The sequence below is a fragment of the Pristiophorus japonicus genome, chromosome 14 (genome assembly GCF_044704955.1).
Source record: "Pristiophorus japonicus isolate sPriJap1 chromosome 14, sPriJap1.hap1, whole genome shotgun sequence".
In the NCBI taxonomy this organism is placed as follows: Eukaryota; Metazoa; Chordata; class Chondrichthyes; family Pristiophoridae; genus Pristiophorus; species Pristiophorus japonicus.
Genome location: NC_091990.1, coordinates 104269435 through 104284224, shown reverse-complemented (window position 1 = coordinate 104284224; position 14790 = coordinate 104269435). Strand labels below are relative to the sequence as shown.

At 47.4% G+C, this 14790-nt stretch overlaps 1 protein-coding gene across 1 annotated transcript in view; it reads right to left on the bottom strand.

Annotated features, from left to right (window-relative positions):
* The window catches only part of drd4b (dopamine receptor D4b), a 168145-nt gene that overhangs the window by 44341 nt on the left and 109014 nt on the right, over positions 1–14790 (bottom strand). The window contains exons 2-3 of the mRNA XM_070898579.1: positions 11042–11154; positions 5097–5671 (exon numbers count right to left, since the gene is read on the bottom strand). Coding sequence (XP_070754680.1) covers positions 5097–5671; positions 11042–11154 — 688 coding nt within the window. The remainder of the gene's footprint in view (positions 1–5096; positions 5672–11041; positions 11155–14790) is intronic.

The following is a 14790-nucleotide window of genomic DNA, read 5'->3' as shown; positions in this document are numbered from 1 at the left end:
AGGAATCTGTTTGAACAGCTGCAACAGATTCACTGGCAGGCGGCCAACAACATGGGTAAACAGCACCGTGCCAATCGGCTGCTGCTGGAACCCCGCAGTCACCATGATTGGGAGGTGGGCGACCAGGTGATGGTGAGAAGCTTCGCCCGGGTCGGGGTATTTGAACCACTGTATATGGGACCATACAGCATAGTCGACAAGGCTAGCCCTATGGTCCATGCGGTTCGACTGCCTCGCCGGGTGAAGTGGTATCACATTAATCAGTGTAAATTGCTTGACCCCAAAAGAGGTAAAAAACAGAGGGGACGAGCAAGGGAAGGGAATCAGACACTGGGGGAAGAACAGGCCCCGGTGGATTTGGAGGCTCCGGAGGAGGCAGCGGGCCCCGAAGCTCTACAGCCGGGGATGGTTCACTGCTCCAGTAAGGCTATCCCACCACTGGGTAGAGGTTCCCAGCCCACTAACAGAAGTAGGGAGAAAGGCTCTACCATTAGCAAGGTCCGAGGGGAAGCTGAACCTCCCATGGTGGATCAGCTGGGGCTAGCCCAAGAGGTGGAGGAGATAGCATTGCAGCCCATAACGTGGGACTCTGCACCGACAGTAAGGAGGAGTGACAGAGTGCCACAGCCCAGGGCGCCGTGGTCCCCTGTTTACTTAGCTCCCCGCCCCAGACTGAGAAGGCGAAAGACAACAGGGAGGGTGCTCTGTTGCGCTAGCAAGGGTCTCCCATCGATTATCCAGGGCTCGGGAGAGCCTTGGAGGGCAGCACAAGACTCATTAAGGGGGACTATACGAGCCCCTCAGCGGAGGGCATCCTGGTCCCCAGGGTACGGTCAGCCAAGTGGTCGACGACGCCTGTACAGTGACAGGATATAGCCTGGCCACCCGAGGACGGGTGGCGGTGTATATATTTTCCCTTCCTGTTTTGTTACTTTGTGTTGTGTGCATATGTGTTTAGGTAAGGCAGTGACGGTTGGGTACAGCATTTTTGTGTTTGGAACATGTTACGAGGGCCGAACCGGGCAGGCAGAGGCGTGGCACTTTAAATGGCATTTTCACAGGGTTTAACACCGGGGCGTCCGCCATAAACAGTTTGGATAACATGCAGCTGGCCCTCCAGATAAATGGGTTAAAGAATCAGCTGCGCAAAATCCTGGGGGACGAGAATACCGTAGTGGGATCCGCGCTCCACGAAGAGGTGGCAATGACAGTTCACTGAAAGGAGATTATCTCTCAATTGGAGGCACAGGCCAGGGCTGTAAACGTCTTGATTCGGGAGGATAGAAACGCCTCCGATCAAGCCGCCCAAAATGAGGTGTGCATGCTCTATGGGGCCTGGTTGCTGGGAGAGGGACGGAGTAACCTCGAGGATCTGAGACAGGGACAGGTCCCCTCCTGGATCAGCAACCAGCACTTAGCAGCACTGCACCCTTATGATAATGTTTTGAGTCCTTGCCAACTTCGTGTAGCGTCGGAAGCCTACCCGGTACTGGTGGACTGTGGAAAGTCAAACCATACCATCATGGGTGTGGTGGTCAGGATGCCCGTGATGGGGGCGTCCCCACGACCAGCACCCCTGTACCGAGTGGAGAATGTGGGAGTCATTCGTGGAGGGGTGCATGTTCGATTCCAAGAGGTCCCACCTTATGTCACAATGTGGGAGCACACTGTGACAGGTACAGACCTCTCGGGTTGTCAGAGCAGGGGAGCACAGGTAATCCTGTGCCCCCAGCACTTGAACGCTTTTGCAAGGCCACAATGCGGGTTCAGCACTGCTGGGGCAGAGCCTATCAATTGCACAATGGAGGTAATGGCCCCTAACCACATGCCTCCACAGGTAGCATATGTAGGCAGTGGGACATATTGTGTCACCACAAGTGCCCAACGGTATGAACACGGACCGGGAAGGTGGTGTCCAATACCGTACAGCAGCTTTTGCTTTAAACCCAGGGCAGATGTTCAAGTGGCACACGCCAGAATCACACCCATCCCTGAACCTTCCACGATTCACCTCACGGTACAAAACAACCTCAGCCACCTACAACAATATGTCGCCCATTTTGGCTATCCCATTGCCCCACTACCTGAGAAACTTACAGCCCTCCTCCAGGCAGTGGATTTGTCTCAAAAACATTTTTACACCATGGAGCAGAAAACTGAAATTCTAGCGGGGGAGATTGCCCAGATTAAAACCCCAGCATGGTGGGATTTGGGAATACGGGCAGACATACCTGCGTGGATCCGGGTGGGATCGCATGCCTTAGTAATCGGCCAACTCCTGATTGTAGCATATCTGCTCGTTACAAGCTGTAAGCTCAGGAGAAAAGGAAAAAGAAAGCAGTTCCTCAGGCTACTACACAGCCAGGAGAGCCGTTGGTAAACACTCAAGGCGTGTAAACAAAGCTTGACCGCAACACTTAGGCGGTTTTGTTATTCCCAGGGATGACTGCGTTTTCATACATGGCCCCTGGGGAGTTTGCAGGGCAGGTTTCTTTGTTTTACGGTTAAGACTGAAATGAGACTCAATGTACAATTGTTGCTGTAACCTTAAGTACATATATGTATATTGCGGTCGTGTATTGTAACCTGTTGGATTCTGTGTTTTGTACCGCGTTAAAAGGAATTATGATATATATTGACGGGATCAGTTTAGAGTTAAACTGGGGAAAGTTGGGCAATTTGGGAGACCTAGGGTTTTCTCACCACCCTGAACTTTGACACACTCGAGTGGTGTCTGACTGTGTCAGATGGGGGATTATGTAGGGGAGGACGAAAACCCCCTCATTTTGCCCAGAAAGAAAAGGGCTGTGGGATCTGTCTGTGCTGTGAATTGAAACCGAGACGGTTTGACCTTGGCAGAGCAGTGATTGGACGGGGGAGGACACCGGAGGGCCAATGGTGGGACAGAATCAGCCCGAAGCATGGGGCTTTCAAGCCAATGTGAGAGCACTTGCTCGAAAACTGTGGGACTGACTCATCGCTATTATCGGGATATTGTCTTCCCCATGTTTACACTATGGAGGGACATTATGCAGACCTTCAGAAAACTAGGGAACCCAAAACAACTCAAGGGCCTACACAATGGCTACAGGAGGCCTACTCAAACCTTGAGTAGGTTAGGAAAACTGAGTTGGAGGGAAATTATGCAGACCTTCAGAAAACTAGGGAACCCAAAACAACTCAAGGGCCTACACAATGGCTACAGGAGGCCAACGCAATCAACATCCACTCAAACCTTGAGTAGGTTAACATCGTGTAAAAAAGCTCGCAATAATCTAAAACTGCTGCATTTTTCAAAATCACAAAGCCCACCAATGGGAAGGATCGATTTCAGCAGGAGAGGCGGACTGGATACCTGGCTATAAAAAGGGGTTTCTGACCCAGTGTGTGTGCTCTCTGCTCTTGTGATCCAATAACCAGCAAGCCTCTCGACACTGAAGGAAAACCAGTGTCCGAAGACACCGAAGATAGAAGAAACAAACCACCAGACTGCAAAAGGCACAGTAGTGAGCATAACCTCTGGTCCCCAGAACTCCCAACTCAGTCAGGCCAGGAAAGGTGGGAGGTTGGGCATTGTACTGCTAAACTTGTGTAAAGATTTTCGTTGTGTCCGTTTAGTGGGATTTAGGGGGATTGTTTTGTTGGTGTATTGCTGTTTGTTGAGATACACCTTGTCAAATAAATTGGAAGCCTAATTTCCTCTTGGAATCACCTTGTCTCAGTTCTATTGTATTACATCTCCTGATCGTGAGTCTTATGTCAGAACAGTGTAAGGGAAGCTAGGAGCGCCTCAAAAACGTTCAACTGTGTGTCACAGGCTAGGGAAGAAGGGGTTAGGAGTGTTTGACACTCACAGGTGCCTCACAGGCTAGGCATAAGCTGTGGGGACGCATGAGTCTCAAACCCCCCTTCATAAGCTGTGGACACAGTCTCTCCAGGGGTGCTCTTGCAGCATTCAGAGTACCTCACAGGCCAGGCATAAGCTGTGAGGCCTGAAGCCCAGAGAGAGACACCCAAGGCACAACAACACTTCCCGAGAACCCCTTACAGATCCATCACCTTCGCCGAGAATGGTTTACACAAAGGAATGATTGGGTCTCTCACCGGACTCAACCAGAGCCGGTGTTAATCTGGTGCTATCTCCCTCCCAGATCCTGAGTCTTATATTAACAAGATGGTGCAGTTCCCTTTCTTGCAGCTTGCTAATTAAGAGAATTCAGGTCACAGTATTAAAATAAATATTACTATTATTGAAGCAGTAATTGCACTAAAGGAACATTTAGTAAATCACTGGTCTGACCGCAGCTGGAGTATTGTGAGCAGTTCTGGGCCCCACACTTCAGGAAGGATGTCAAGGCCTTAGAGCGAGTGCAGAGGGGATACCAGAGTGGTTCCAGGGATGAGGGACTTGTGTGGACAGTCTAGAGAAGCTGGAATTGTTCTCCTTAGAGCAGAGAAGATTAGGAGACATTTAATAGAGGTGTTCAAAATGAAGAGGGGTTTTGTTAAGAGTAAATAAGTCGGAACTGTTTCTAGTGTCAGAAGGGTCGGTAACCAGAGGGCACAGATTGAAGGTACAAATGCAAAATACTGCAGATGCTGGAATCTGGAATAAAAACAGAAAATGCTGGAAATGCTGCCTGACCTGCTGAGATTTCCAACATTTTCAGATTTAAGATAATTGGCAAAAGAACCAGAGGGGGAGATGAGGAGAATCTTTTTAGACAGCGAGTTGTTGTGATCAGGAACCCGCTGCCTGAAAGGACGGTGGGAGCAGATTCAACACTAACTTTCTGAAGGGAGTTGGATAAATACTTGAAGGGGAGAAATGTGCAGATCTGTGGGGAAAGAGCACGGGAAGTGGGACTGATTGGATCGCTCTTTCACAGAGCCGGCACAGGCACGATGGGCCGAATGGCCTCCCTCTGTGCTGTGAGATTATACTTTGAATGCGTCACTGGAACCAATTGAAATTTCCTGTTGGTTTCAAGCAGAGCTGGAGGACAAGAGTTTAAACAGGCAGCAATGGAATGAAATACCGTAATGACTTAGAGCGAGATACAATGGACGTGGAGCCCGACAGGACAGTGACTCACCTACTACAATTGGCAACACTTTCATAGCTTTACGTTCTCTCCCGTTGATCTTTGCACGCTTCCTTCTGATCACTGAGCGAGACTGAACGTACTTGACTTCTGAAATAGTCACGGTCTGTAGCGACTGGTCGGCGCACTGTTTCGATAAATCGCAGTCAGACTTAGGGAAGAGGTGCAGCTCTTCCTGATTGCCGTCCGGCAGCCTCCGTTCGATTAGCAGAGGGGGTGTCTGCGACTCCGAGGGCTTTCCATTAATCTTCCTGAACCCGTGCAAGTTATGTCTCAGTTTGCGTTTCCGGGCTTCTTCCCACCGTTTGAGGCCCCGGAACATTCCACAGTACAAGAGTAGCATGATGGGGCAGGGGAGGAAGAAAGAGCAGACTGAGGAGTAAATGACATAGTTATCGTCCTCTAACCGGCACACCGTCAGATCGCGGCCTGGGACATTGTTCAGGCCAAAGACAATCGGCGAGGCTACAGCAAACGCCAAGACCCAGGTCATGGAGATCAGGATAATCTGCCGCAGATCAACCTGTTTCCGGTTGTACGTCAGTGGGATGGACACAGCGATAAACCTGCGACAGGGGAGAGAGAAGCTGGCATTAAAAGGACCTCACATAATGTACGGCAGGTCGCAAAATATCAGCAATATTAGCGCCGTGAAGATTTCCTCCATGTTATTCTTTATTAAAACAGGTTAACTAAAATAGCGCTGTGCTGTGTGAATGGTATGACTTCAATGGAAGGGAATATCAGGCAGGGCATAAGGCGGGCAGTCCGATCTCTCAGTGTGAATGTCTGCCCCCAAGTGTAAGCCCAGCTACAGACCTTGGGACATTGGAGTTTCAGGAATCACTGGTCAAGACACTGGACACATCCGCTGCTGAAGCCCTCATCTCTATCTTTGTTACCTCCAAACCCAACTATTCCAACACTTTCCTCGCTGGCCTGTCATCTTCCCCCCTCCATAAACTTCAGCTTATCCAAAACTCGGCTGCTCCATGTCCTAACTTGCACCAAGTCCCACTCATCCATCACCCATGTGCTCGCTGACCTACATTGGCTCCCGGTTAAGCAACATCTCGATTTCAAAATTCACATCCTCGAGTTCAGCGGTACGCTAACATAGTGGTTATGTCACTGGACCAGTAATCCAGAGGCCAGGATTAATGATCCAGAGACACAAGTTCAAATCCCACCATGGCAGCTGGGGAATTTAAATTCAGTTCATTAAATAAATCCGGAATGAAAAGTTAGCGTCAGTAATGGCCATAAAACTCCAAGGTAGTCATAGAAACCCATCTGATTCACTAATGTCCTTTAGGGAACAAAATCTGCCATCCTTACCCGGTCTGGCCCATATATGACTCAACTGATTGGACAAATCAAATTGGCAAAGGGAGCCTTGAGGAAGAGTTCATAGAGTGTATGCGGGATGGTTGCTTAGAACAATACATTGTGGAACCAACCAGGGAGCAGATTATTTTAGATCTGATAAAGTGTAATGAGACAGGATTAATTAATGATTTCATAGTAAAGGATCCTCTTGCGAAGAGTGATCATAACATGGTAGAATTTCAAATTCAGTTTGAGGGTGAGAAAGCTAGGTCTCAAACTAGTGTCCTGAACGTAAATGAAGACACTTACAAAGGTATGAAGGCAGAGTTGGCTAAAGTGGACTGGGAAAATATATTAAAGTTTAAGACGATAGATGAACAGCGGCAAACATATAAGAAGATATTTCATAACTCTCAGTACAGATTTATTCCAGTGAAAAAGTAAGACTCTAAGAGAAGAATGAACCATCCGTGGCTAACCAAGGAAGTAAAGAATGGTATCAAATTGAAAACAATGGCATACAAAGTGGCCAAGTCAAATGGGAGGCCAGAGGATTGGGAAATTTTTAGAAACCAGCAAAGGACAACAAATAAATAATGAGAGAGAAGATAGTTTATGAGAATAAACTAGCAAGAAATATAAAAACAGACAGTAAGATTTTCTATAGGTATATAAAAAGGAAGCGATTAGCTAAAGTAAACGTTGATCCCTTAGAGGATGAGACTGGAGAATTAATAATGAGAAACAGAGAAATGGCAGACTTTGAACAAATATTTGTCTTCATGGTAGAAGACACTAAAAGCACCCCAATAATGGATAATCAGGGGCTATTGGCATGGGGAGGGTGGGGGAGGACTTAAAACAACCACTATCACTAGAGAAAAGTACTTGGTAAACTAAAGGGACTAAAGGTGGACAAGTGCCCTGGACCTGATGGCCTGCATCCTAGGGTTTTAAAAGAAGTGGTTGCAAAGATAGTGGATGCATTGGTTGTAATCGATCAAAATTCCCTGGATTCTGGGGAGGTCCCAGCGGATTGGAAAACTGCAAATGTAATACCCCTATTTAAGAAAGGAGGGAGACAGAAAGCAGGAAACTATAGACCAGTTAGCCTAACATCTGTCGTTGGGAAAATGCTGGAGTCCATTATTAAAGAAGTTGTAGCAGGACATTTAGAAAATCATAATACAGTCAAGCAGAGTCAGCATAGTTTTATGAAAGGGAAATCATGTTTGACAAATTTGCTGCAGTACTTTGAGGATGTAACGAGCAGGGTGGATAAAGGCGAGCCAGTAGATGTTGTATATTTGGATTTCCAGAAGGCATTCGATAAGGTGCCACATAAAAGGTTACTGCACAAGATAAGAGCTCACGGGGTTGGGGGTAATATATTAGCATAGATAGAAGATCGGCTAACTAACAGAAAACAGAGAGTCGGGATAAATGGGTCATTTTCAGTTTGGCGAACTGTAACTAGTGGGGTGCCACAGGGATCAGTGCTGGGGCCTCAACTATTTACAATTTATATTAATGACTTGGCTGAAGGGACCGAATGTAAAATAGCCAAATTTGCTGCTGATACAAAGATGGGTGGGAAAACAAGTTGTGAGCAGGATGCAAAGAATCTACAAAGGGATATAGACAGGCTAAGTGAGTGAGCAAAAATTTGCCAGATGGAGTATAATGTGGGAAAATGTGAGGTTATCCACTTTGGTAGGAAAATTAAAAAGCAAATTATTATTTAAATGGGGAGAGATTACATAATGCAGTGATACAGTGGGATCTGGGGGTCCTTGTACATGAAACACAAAAAGTTAGCATGCAGGTACAGCAAGTAATTAGGAAGGCAAATGTAATGTTGGTCTTTATTGCAAGGGGGATAGAGTGTAAAAATAGGGAAGTCCTGCTACAACTGTAAAGAGTGTTGATAAGACCACACCTGGAGTACTGAGCACAGTTTTGGTCTCCGTATTTAAGGAAGGATATACCTGCATTGGAGGCTGTTCAGAGAAGGTTCACTAGGTTGATTCAGGAGATGAGGGGTTGACTTACGAAGAAAGGTTGAGTAGGTTGGGCCTATACTCATTGGCGTTCAGAAGAATGAGAGGTGATCATATCGAAACATATAAGATAATGAGGGGGCTCAACAAGGTGGATGCAGGAAGGATATTTCCACTCATAGGGGAAACTAAAACTAGGGGGTATAGTCTCAGAATAAGGTGCCGCCCATTTAAAACTGAGATGAGGAGGAATTTCTTCTCTCAGAGGGTCGTGAATCTTTGGAATTCTCTGCCCCAAAGAGCTGTGGAGGCTGGGTCATTGAATATATTTAAGGAGGAGATAGACAGATTTTTGAGCAATAAGGGAATAAAGGGTTATGGGGAGCAGGCAGAGATGTGGAGTTGAGTCCATGATCAGATCAGCCATGATCTTATTAAATGGCAGAGCAGGCTCGAGGGGCCAAATGGCTGACTCCTGCTCCTATTTCTTATGTTCTTATGTTTTTATATCCAGACCCACAGCAATGTGGTTGATTCTTAACTGGCCTCTGAAATGGTGGCTCACCATTGTAATATATATAGCTCCACCCAGTGGCACTGCTGTGGCACTGCAGCCAGTGCTGTTTACAGCAATAAACAGTTCAGGTCAGCTGACAGGCTCCTGAAGTTATCAGCTGTCTTAAAGTCTGTGTGTGTTTGTGATGTCGTACTGAAAACATAACATTGGTGACGAGAATGGGATAATCGGATAACACAGCTGAAATTTTTGTCGGAGATGATTCAGCCATCTGACAGAGTGACTTTGAAAGCGTCTCTGTTTTGATTAACAGCTAAAAATCCAAGGTAAATTACAAGCACACTTGTCTGAACTGCCAGAGTCCAGATGGCCATGCCTATGGGAATAATCGGGTGCTTGGAGGAGTTCAACGCAACCGTGAAAGTTTCAAAGCATATGTGGAGTGGCTAGAAATGTTTTTCACCGCAAATAATATCTTCGAAATCCCGAATGATGAAAACCATAACCAGGTGGTGTTGGAAAAATAACAGGCTATTTTATTAACTGAAGCAGGGCCCTAGGTGTATGAAACCCTGAAAAATGTACTTTTGCCTGTCAAGCCCCCCCCCCAGATACACTGTCAGTGCCCCCCCCGATACACCGTCATTGCCCCCCCCGCAACGTACACTGTCGTTCCTTTCCCTCTATTGAATGGCGACAATCCCACCCATCTGTGACCCAGCAAGCTCGTCGCTTGGCTAACTCCTCTGTCAACACATTAACCAACCATTCATTCACTGGCTGTGGGCAAACAGCATTCTGTCTCTATAGCAACTCAGATATAAAGTGATTAGAATCCTACTGGGGATGTGCAGGTTGTTATTTAGACGCAAACCCCTTTCTTTCCTCTCATTAATTCGGATTCCTGCGCCTCACCTGCTGTGTTTACATGATACCCTCAATGTGCCAAAATTGAATACACTGGGGATCATCGAATTATAAGAAGACAAGAAATAGGAGCAGAAGTCGTCCATTCGGCCTCTTGAGCCTGCTCCGCCATTCAATAAGATCATGGCTGATATTTTACCTCAACTCCACTTCCCCGCCCCATCCCCATATCCCTGGATTATTTGGTTTATTTCTCTTCCTTTTATATTTTCCTCTCGCAGTGGCCACTGGTGAAATTCTCAGGTGTGTTTGTGGATTGACATTCTACATCAGCGCTGAACGGGCTGGGTCTCTTTTCTTAGAAAACAGAAGGTTGAGGGGCGACCTGATAGAAGTCTTTGAAATTCTGAAAGGGTAGACATAGAGAAGATGTTCCCACTTGTGGGGGAGACCAGGATTAGGGGCCATCAATATAAGATAGTCACTAATAAATCCAATAGGGGATTCAGGAGAAACTTCTTTACCCAGAGAACGGTGAGAATGTGGAACTCGCTGTCACAGGGAGTGGTTGAGGCGAATAGCAGAGATGCTATGCATCACATTAACGTAATTGGGGGAAGGATTAGAGGAGATATGAGGGGAAATTTTTTCACCCAGAAGGTGGTGGGGGTCTGGAACTCACTGCCTGAAAGGGTGGTTGAGGCAGAAACCCTCACCACATTTAAAAAGTACTTGGATGTACACTTGAAGTGCCGTAACCTGCAGGAAAGTGGGATTGAGCTGGATAGCTCTTTGTCAGCCGGCATGGACATGATGGGCCGAATGGCCTCCTTCAATGCTGTAAATTTTCTGGGATTCTGGGATTTGGGGATTCTGGGATTCTGGGATTCTACGATTCTAATTCTAGATGCATCTCACACTTTGAATGAGAAAATGAGAAAAAAAAAATCACACCATTCTTTTGAAAGCCCCTGTGATTTTTTATCCAGGGATTTTGCTCCCAGTCATGTCCTGGATATTAATCTTTAATTGCTGGAGACACCAGCGCAATGATGGAGGGTGGAGAAACCGAGGACAACAAAGAGATTCTTTGGCCTTCATTTGCTGTGGCTCTTCGGACAATCAATATTTCATCAGATCCCAATCATGTTGCTTTATGAAGGAAGTTCTAGATCATTTTTCTAAATTACGATACAGTTGCTTAACATTTGGAAAGTACTCACCTGTCCACGCTGATGGAGCACAGATTGAAAATCGACGCAGTGCACAGCATGACGTCCATGGTCATGAGATAGTCACAGGGGCCTGAACCCAGTGTCCACACTCCACCCTGGAACTGAACACAGAAATCTTCCTCACAATGGTTCAGTCATCACATTAACACAGTCACATTGAAACAGGAGGCATCATCTAAACTGCAGCCCTAACATCGAGTGATCGTTGAGAGAGGCGGCAAACCTCACTCCATTCAGGGCCTATTTTCTTTTCGATCTCCTTGTTTGAACAATGCAGGCTTGATGAACAAACTGGGAAACTGGATCACAGGCGGCTAAGAAGCAAGTTGAAGCTTGTGAAATAAAGACTGACTTGCTTTGGATATGATTCCCTCGCAAATGTTCTCAACCTCTGCTCCCAGTCAGCACCGAGTTTCATTATCCATACTAAAGACATCAGTAGTCATTAACTTATACTGAAATTTAACATCTGCTAGTTTCTGGTCCATCATTAAAAGCAGGACTGACGGAGAAACCCTTCCAAAGAGCAAACTACTGGTGGCAGAAGTGATACTCTCAAATTGCCTTTCCTTTAAAACCCAACCATCCCCATTTTTATACAATTAACACAACCCGAATTTAGGAAGGAACACAGGAACAGGAGAAGGCCATTCAGCCCCTCAAGCCTGTTCCACCATACAGTGAGATCATGGCTGATCTGTATCCTAACTCCACCCACGTGCCTTGGCTCCATATCCCTTAATACCTTTGTCTAGCAAAAATCTATTGCTCTCAGATTTTAAATAATGAATTGAACAACCATCTTGTGCTTTTTGTGGGAGTGAGTTCCACACTTCTACCATCCTCTGTGTGAAGCAGTATTACCCAACTTCTCTCCTGAACAGCCTGGTTCTGATTTGAAGGTTCTGCCCCCTTATCCCAGACCAGAAATATTGTACCTCTATCTACCTTATCGATTCCTTTCAAAATCCTAATCCAATCAAATCACCCCTGAGCCGTCTATATTCCAAGGAACACAAGCCTAGTTTATGTAATCACTCCTCATAATCTAACCCTTGGAGCCAAGGTAACATAAAAAAACAAAGGAAACTTATCAAGTGAACAAGAATATTATTACCCATGTTAAGTACTCAGTCCAGTCCGTGCAGTGCCCGCTGCTCGCAGGGAGCCTCGAGTGCACTGGGTGACACCGTGTGCTCCTTCTCCAGGGCCATTCCCGGGCACGGACAGGAACACAGAGGATGGTGGACAGCCAGAGGAACCACCACCTCCCCCACCCCCCGCCCCAGATGTGTGGATGTCCACCTTGGCCAGGCCCAGGAGCAGACTCACGAGGAGCTCCTCCGATTTGCTTGCCTCCTCTCCAGGTCTGCTGGTAGCACTCTCAGAAGGTTGCGAGATCAGGTCTCACTCCAGGAACTTGAGCACACAACTCTATGCTGACACTCCCAGTGCAGTACAGAGGGAGCGCTGCACTGTCGAAGGGGCAGTAATTGTCATGTATCTCACATTACTGTATATAACTGTATCTTACCATGCTATACATGACTGTAACTGGATATGACCTGTTACCATAAGCATACCTTACCACCAGGGGTGCACTTGCAGGAGACATTCCATACCTGTCCCACTGAGGTATATAAAGAGAGGTCTCAGGCAAGTGCAGCACTGGAGAGCTGGAATTAAAGGTGCAGGTCCTGAGTGACCTTGACTTCAGCATGTGTCTCGTGTAAGTCAGTACATTAGAGTCAGGACTTAACACTCTCTTTCTCTCCCCCCCAGTTTGTCCCTCTCGCCTCCCCCCAGACTCTCTCTCTCTCTCCCCCCAACCTCTCTCTCCCCCCGTTTCTTCCCCCCCCCCCACAAGTCTCTCACTCCCCGCGCAGTCTCTCTCTCATACTCCACGCGGAGTCAGAGGAAATGTATTAGCATGGATAGAGAATTGGCTGGCGAACAGAAAGCAGAGAGTCGGGATAAATGGATCCTTTTCGGGTTGGAAATCGGTGGTTAGTGGTGTGCCACAGGGATTGGTGCTGGGACCACAACTGTTTACAATATACATAGATGACCTGGAAGAGGGGACAGAGTGTAGAGTAACAAAATTTGCAGATGACACAAAGATTAGTGGAAAAGCGGGTTGTGTAGAGGACACAGAAAGGCTGCAAGGAGATTTAGATAGGTTAAGCGAATGGGCTGAGGTTTGGCAGATGGAGTACAATGTCGGAAAATGTGAGGTCATCCACCTTGGGAAAAAAACAGTAAAAGGGAATATTATTTGAATGGGGAGAAATTACAACATGCTGCGGTGCAGAGGGACCTGGGGGTCCTTGTGCATGAATCCCAAAAAGTTAGTTTGCAGGTGCAGCAGGTAATCAGGAAGGCGAATGGAATGTTGGCCTTCATTGCGAGAGGGATGGAGTACAAAAGCAGGGAGGTCCTGCTGCAACTGTACAGGGTATTGGTAAGGCCGCACCTGGAGTACTGCGTGCAGTTTTGGTCACCTTACTTAAGGAAGGATATACTGGCTTTGGAGGGGGTACAGAGACGATTCACTAGGCTGATTCCGGAGATGAGGGGGTTACCTTATGATGATAAATTGAGTAGACTGGGTCATTACTCGTTGGAGTTCAGAAGGATGAGGGGTGATCTTATAGAAACATTTAAAATAATGAAAGGGATAGACAAGATAGAGGCAGAGAGGTTGTTTCCACTGGTCGGGGAGACTAGAACTAGAGGGCACAGCCTCAAAATACGGGGGAGCCAATTTAAAACCGAGTTGAGAAGGAATTTCTTCTCCAGAGGGTTGTGAATCTGTGGAATTCTCTGCCCAAGGAAGCAGTTGAGGCTAGCTCATTGAATGAATTCAAGTCACAGATAGATAGATTTTTAACCAATAAGGGAATTAAGGGTTACGGGGAGCGGGCGGGTAAGTGGAGCTGAGTCCACGGCCAGATCAGCCATGGTCTTATTGAATGGCGGAGTAGGCTCGAGGGGCTAGATGGCCTACTCCTGTTCCTAATTCTTATGTTCTTATGTTCTTATTCTCTTCCTCCCACCCAGTCTCTCTGTCTCTCTCTCTCTCCCCCAGACTCTCTCCCACTCAGTCTCTCTTCGCCTTCCCCCCACCGCTAGTCTCTCTCACTTTCTCTCTCCCCCCCCATGTCACTTTCTCTCTCCCCCCCCAGCCTCTCTCCTCCACCCCCAGTCTCTCCTTCACCGCCAATCTCTCTCTCCCTCTCCAGCAGTCTCTCTCTCTCCCTCTCTGCCAGTCTCTCTCTCCCTCTCTGCCAGTCTCTCTCTCTCTCTCCCCCAGTTTCTTTCTCCCCCGCCCCAGTCTCTCTCCCCCGCAATCTCTTTCCCCCCCCCAGTCTCTCTCTCTCTCCCCCAGTCTCTCTCTCACTCTCCCTTGTCTCTCTAGCTTTCGCTCTCTCTCTCTCCCTCTAGTCTCTCTCATTCTCTCCCCAGTCTCTCTCTCCGTCTCCTCCCAGTCTGACTCTCCACCAGACATTCTCTCTCCCCCAGTCTCTCGCTCTCTCCCCATTCTTTGTCTCTCTCTCACTCTTCCCAGTCTCTCCCTCTCTTTCTCTCCCCCCAGTCTCTCTCTCTCTCTCTCTCTCCCCCAGTCTCTCCCACTCCGCCTGTCCAGTCTCTCTGTTCACCAGTCTCTGTCCCCACCCCGCCCAGTCTGCCCCCGCCCATTCCCTCCCTCTCTCTTCCCCAGTATATGTCTGTCTCTC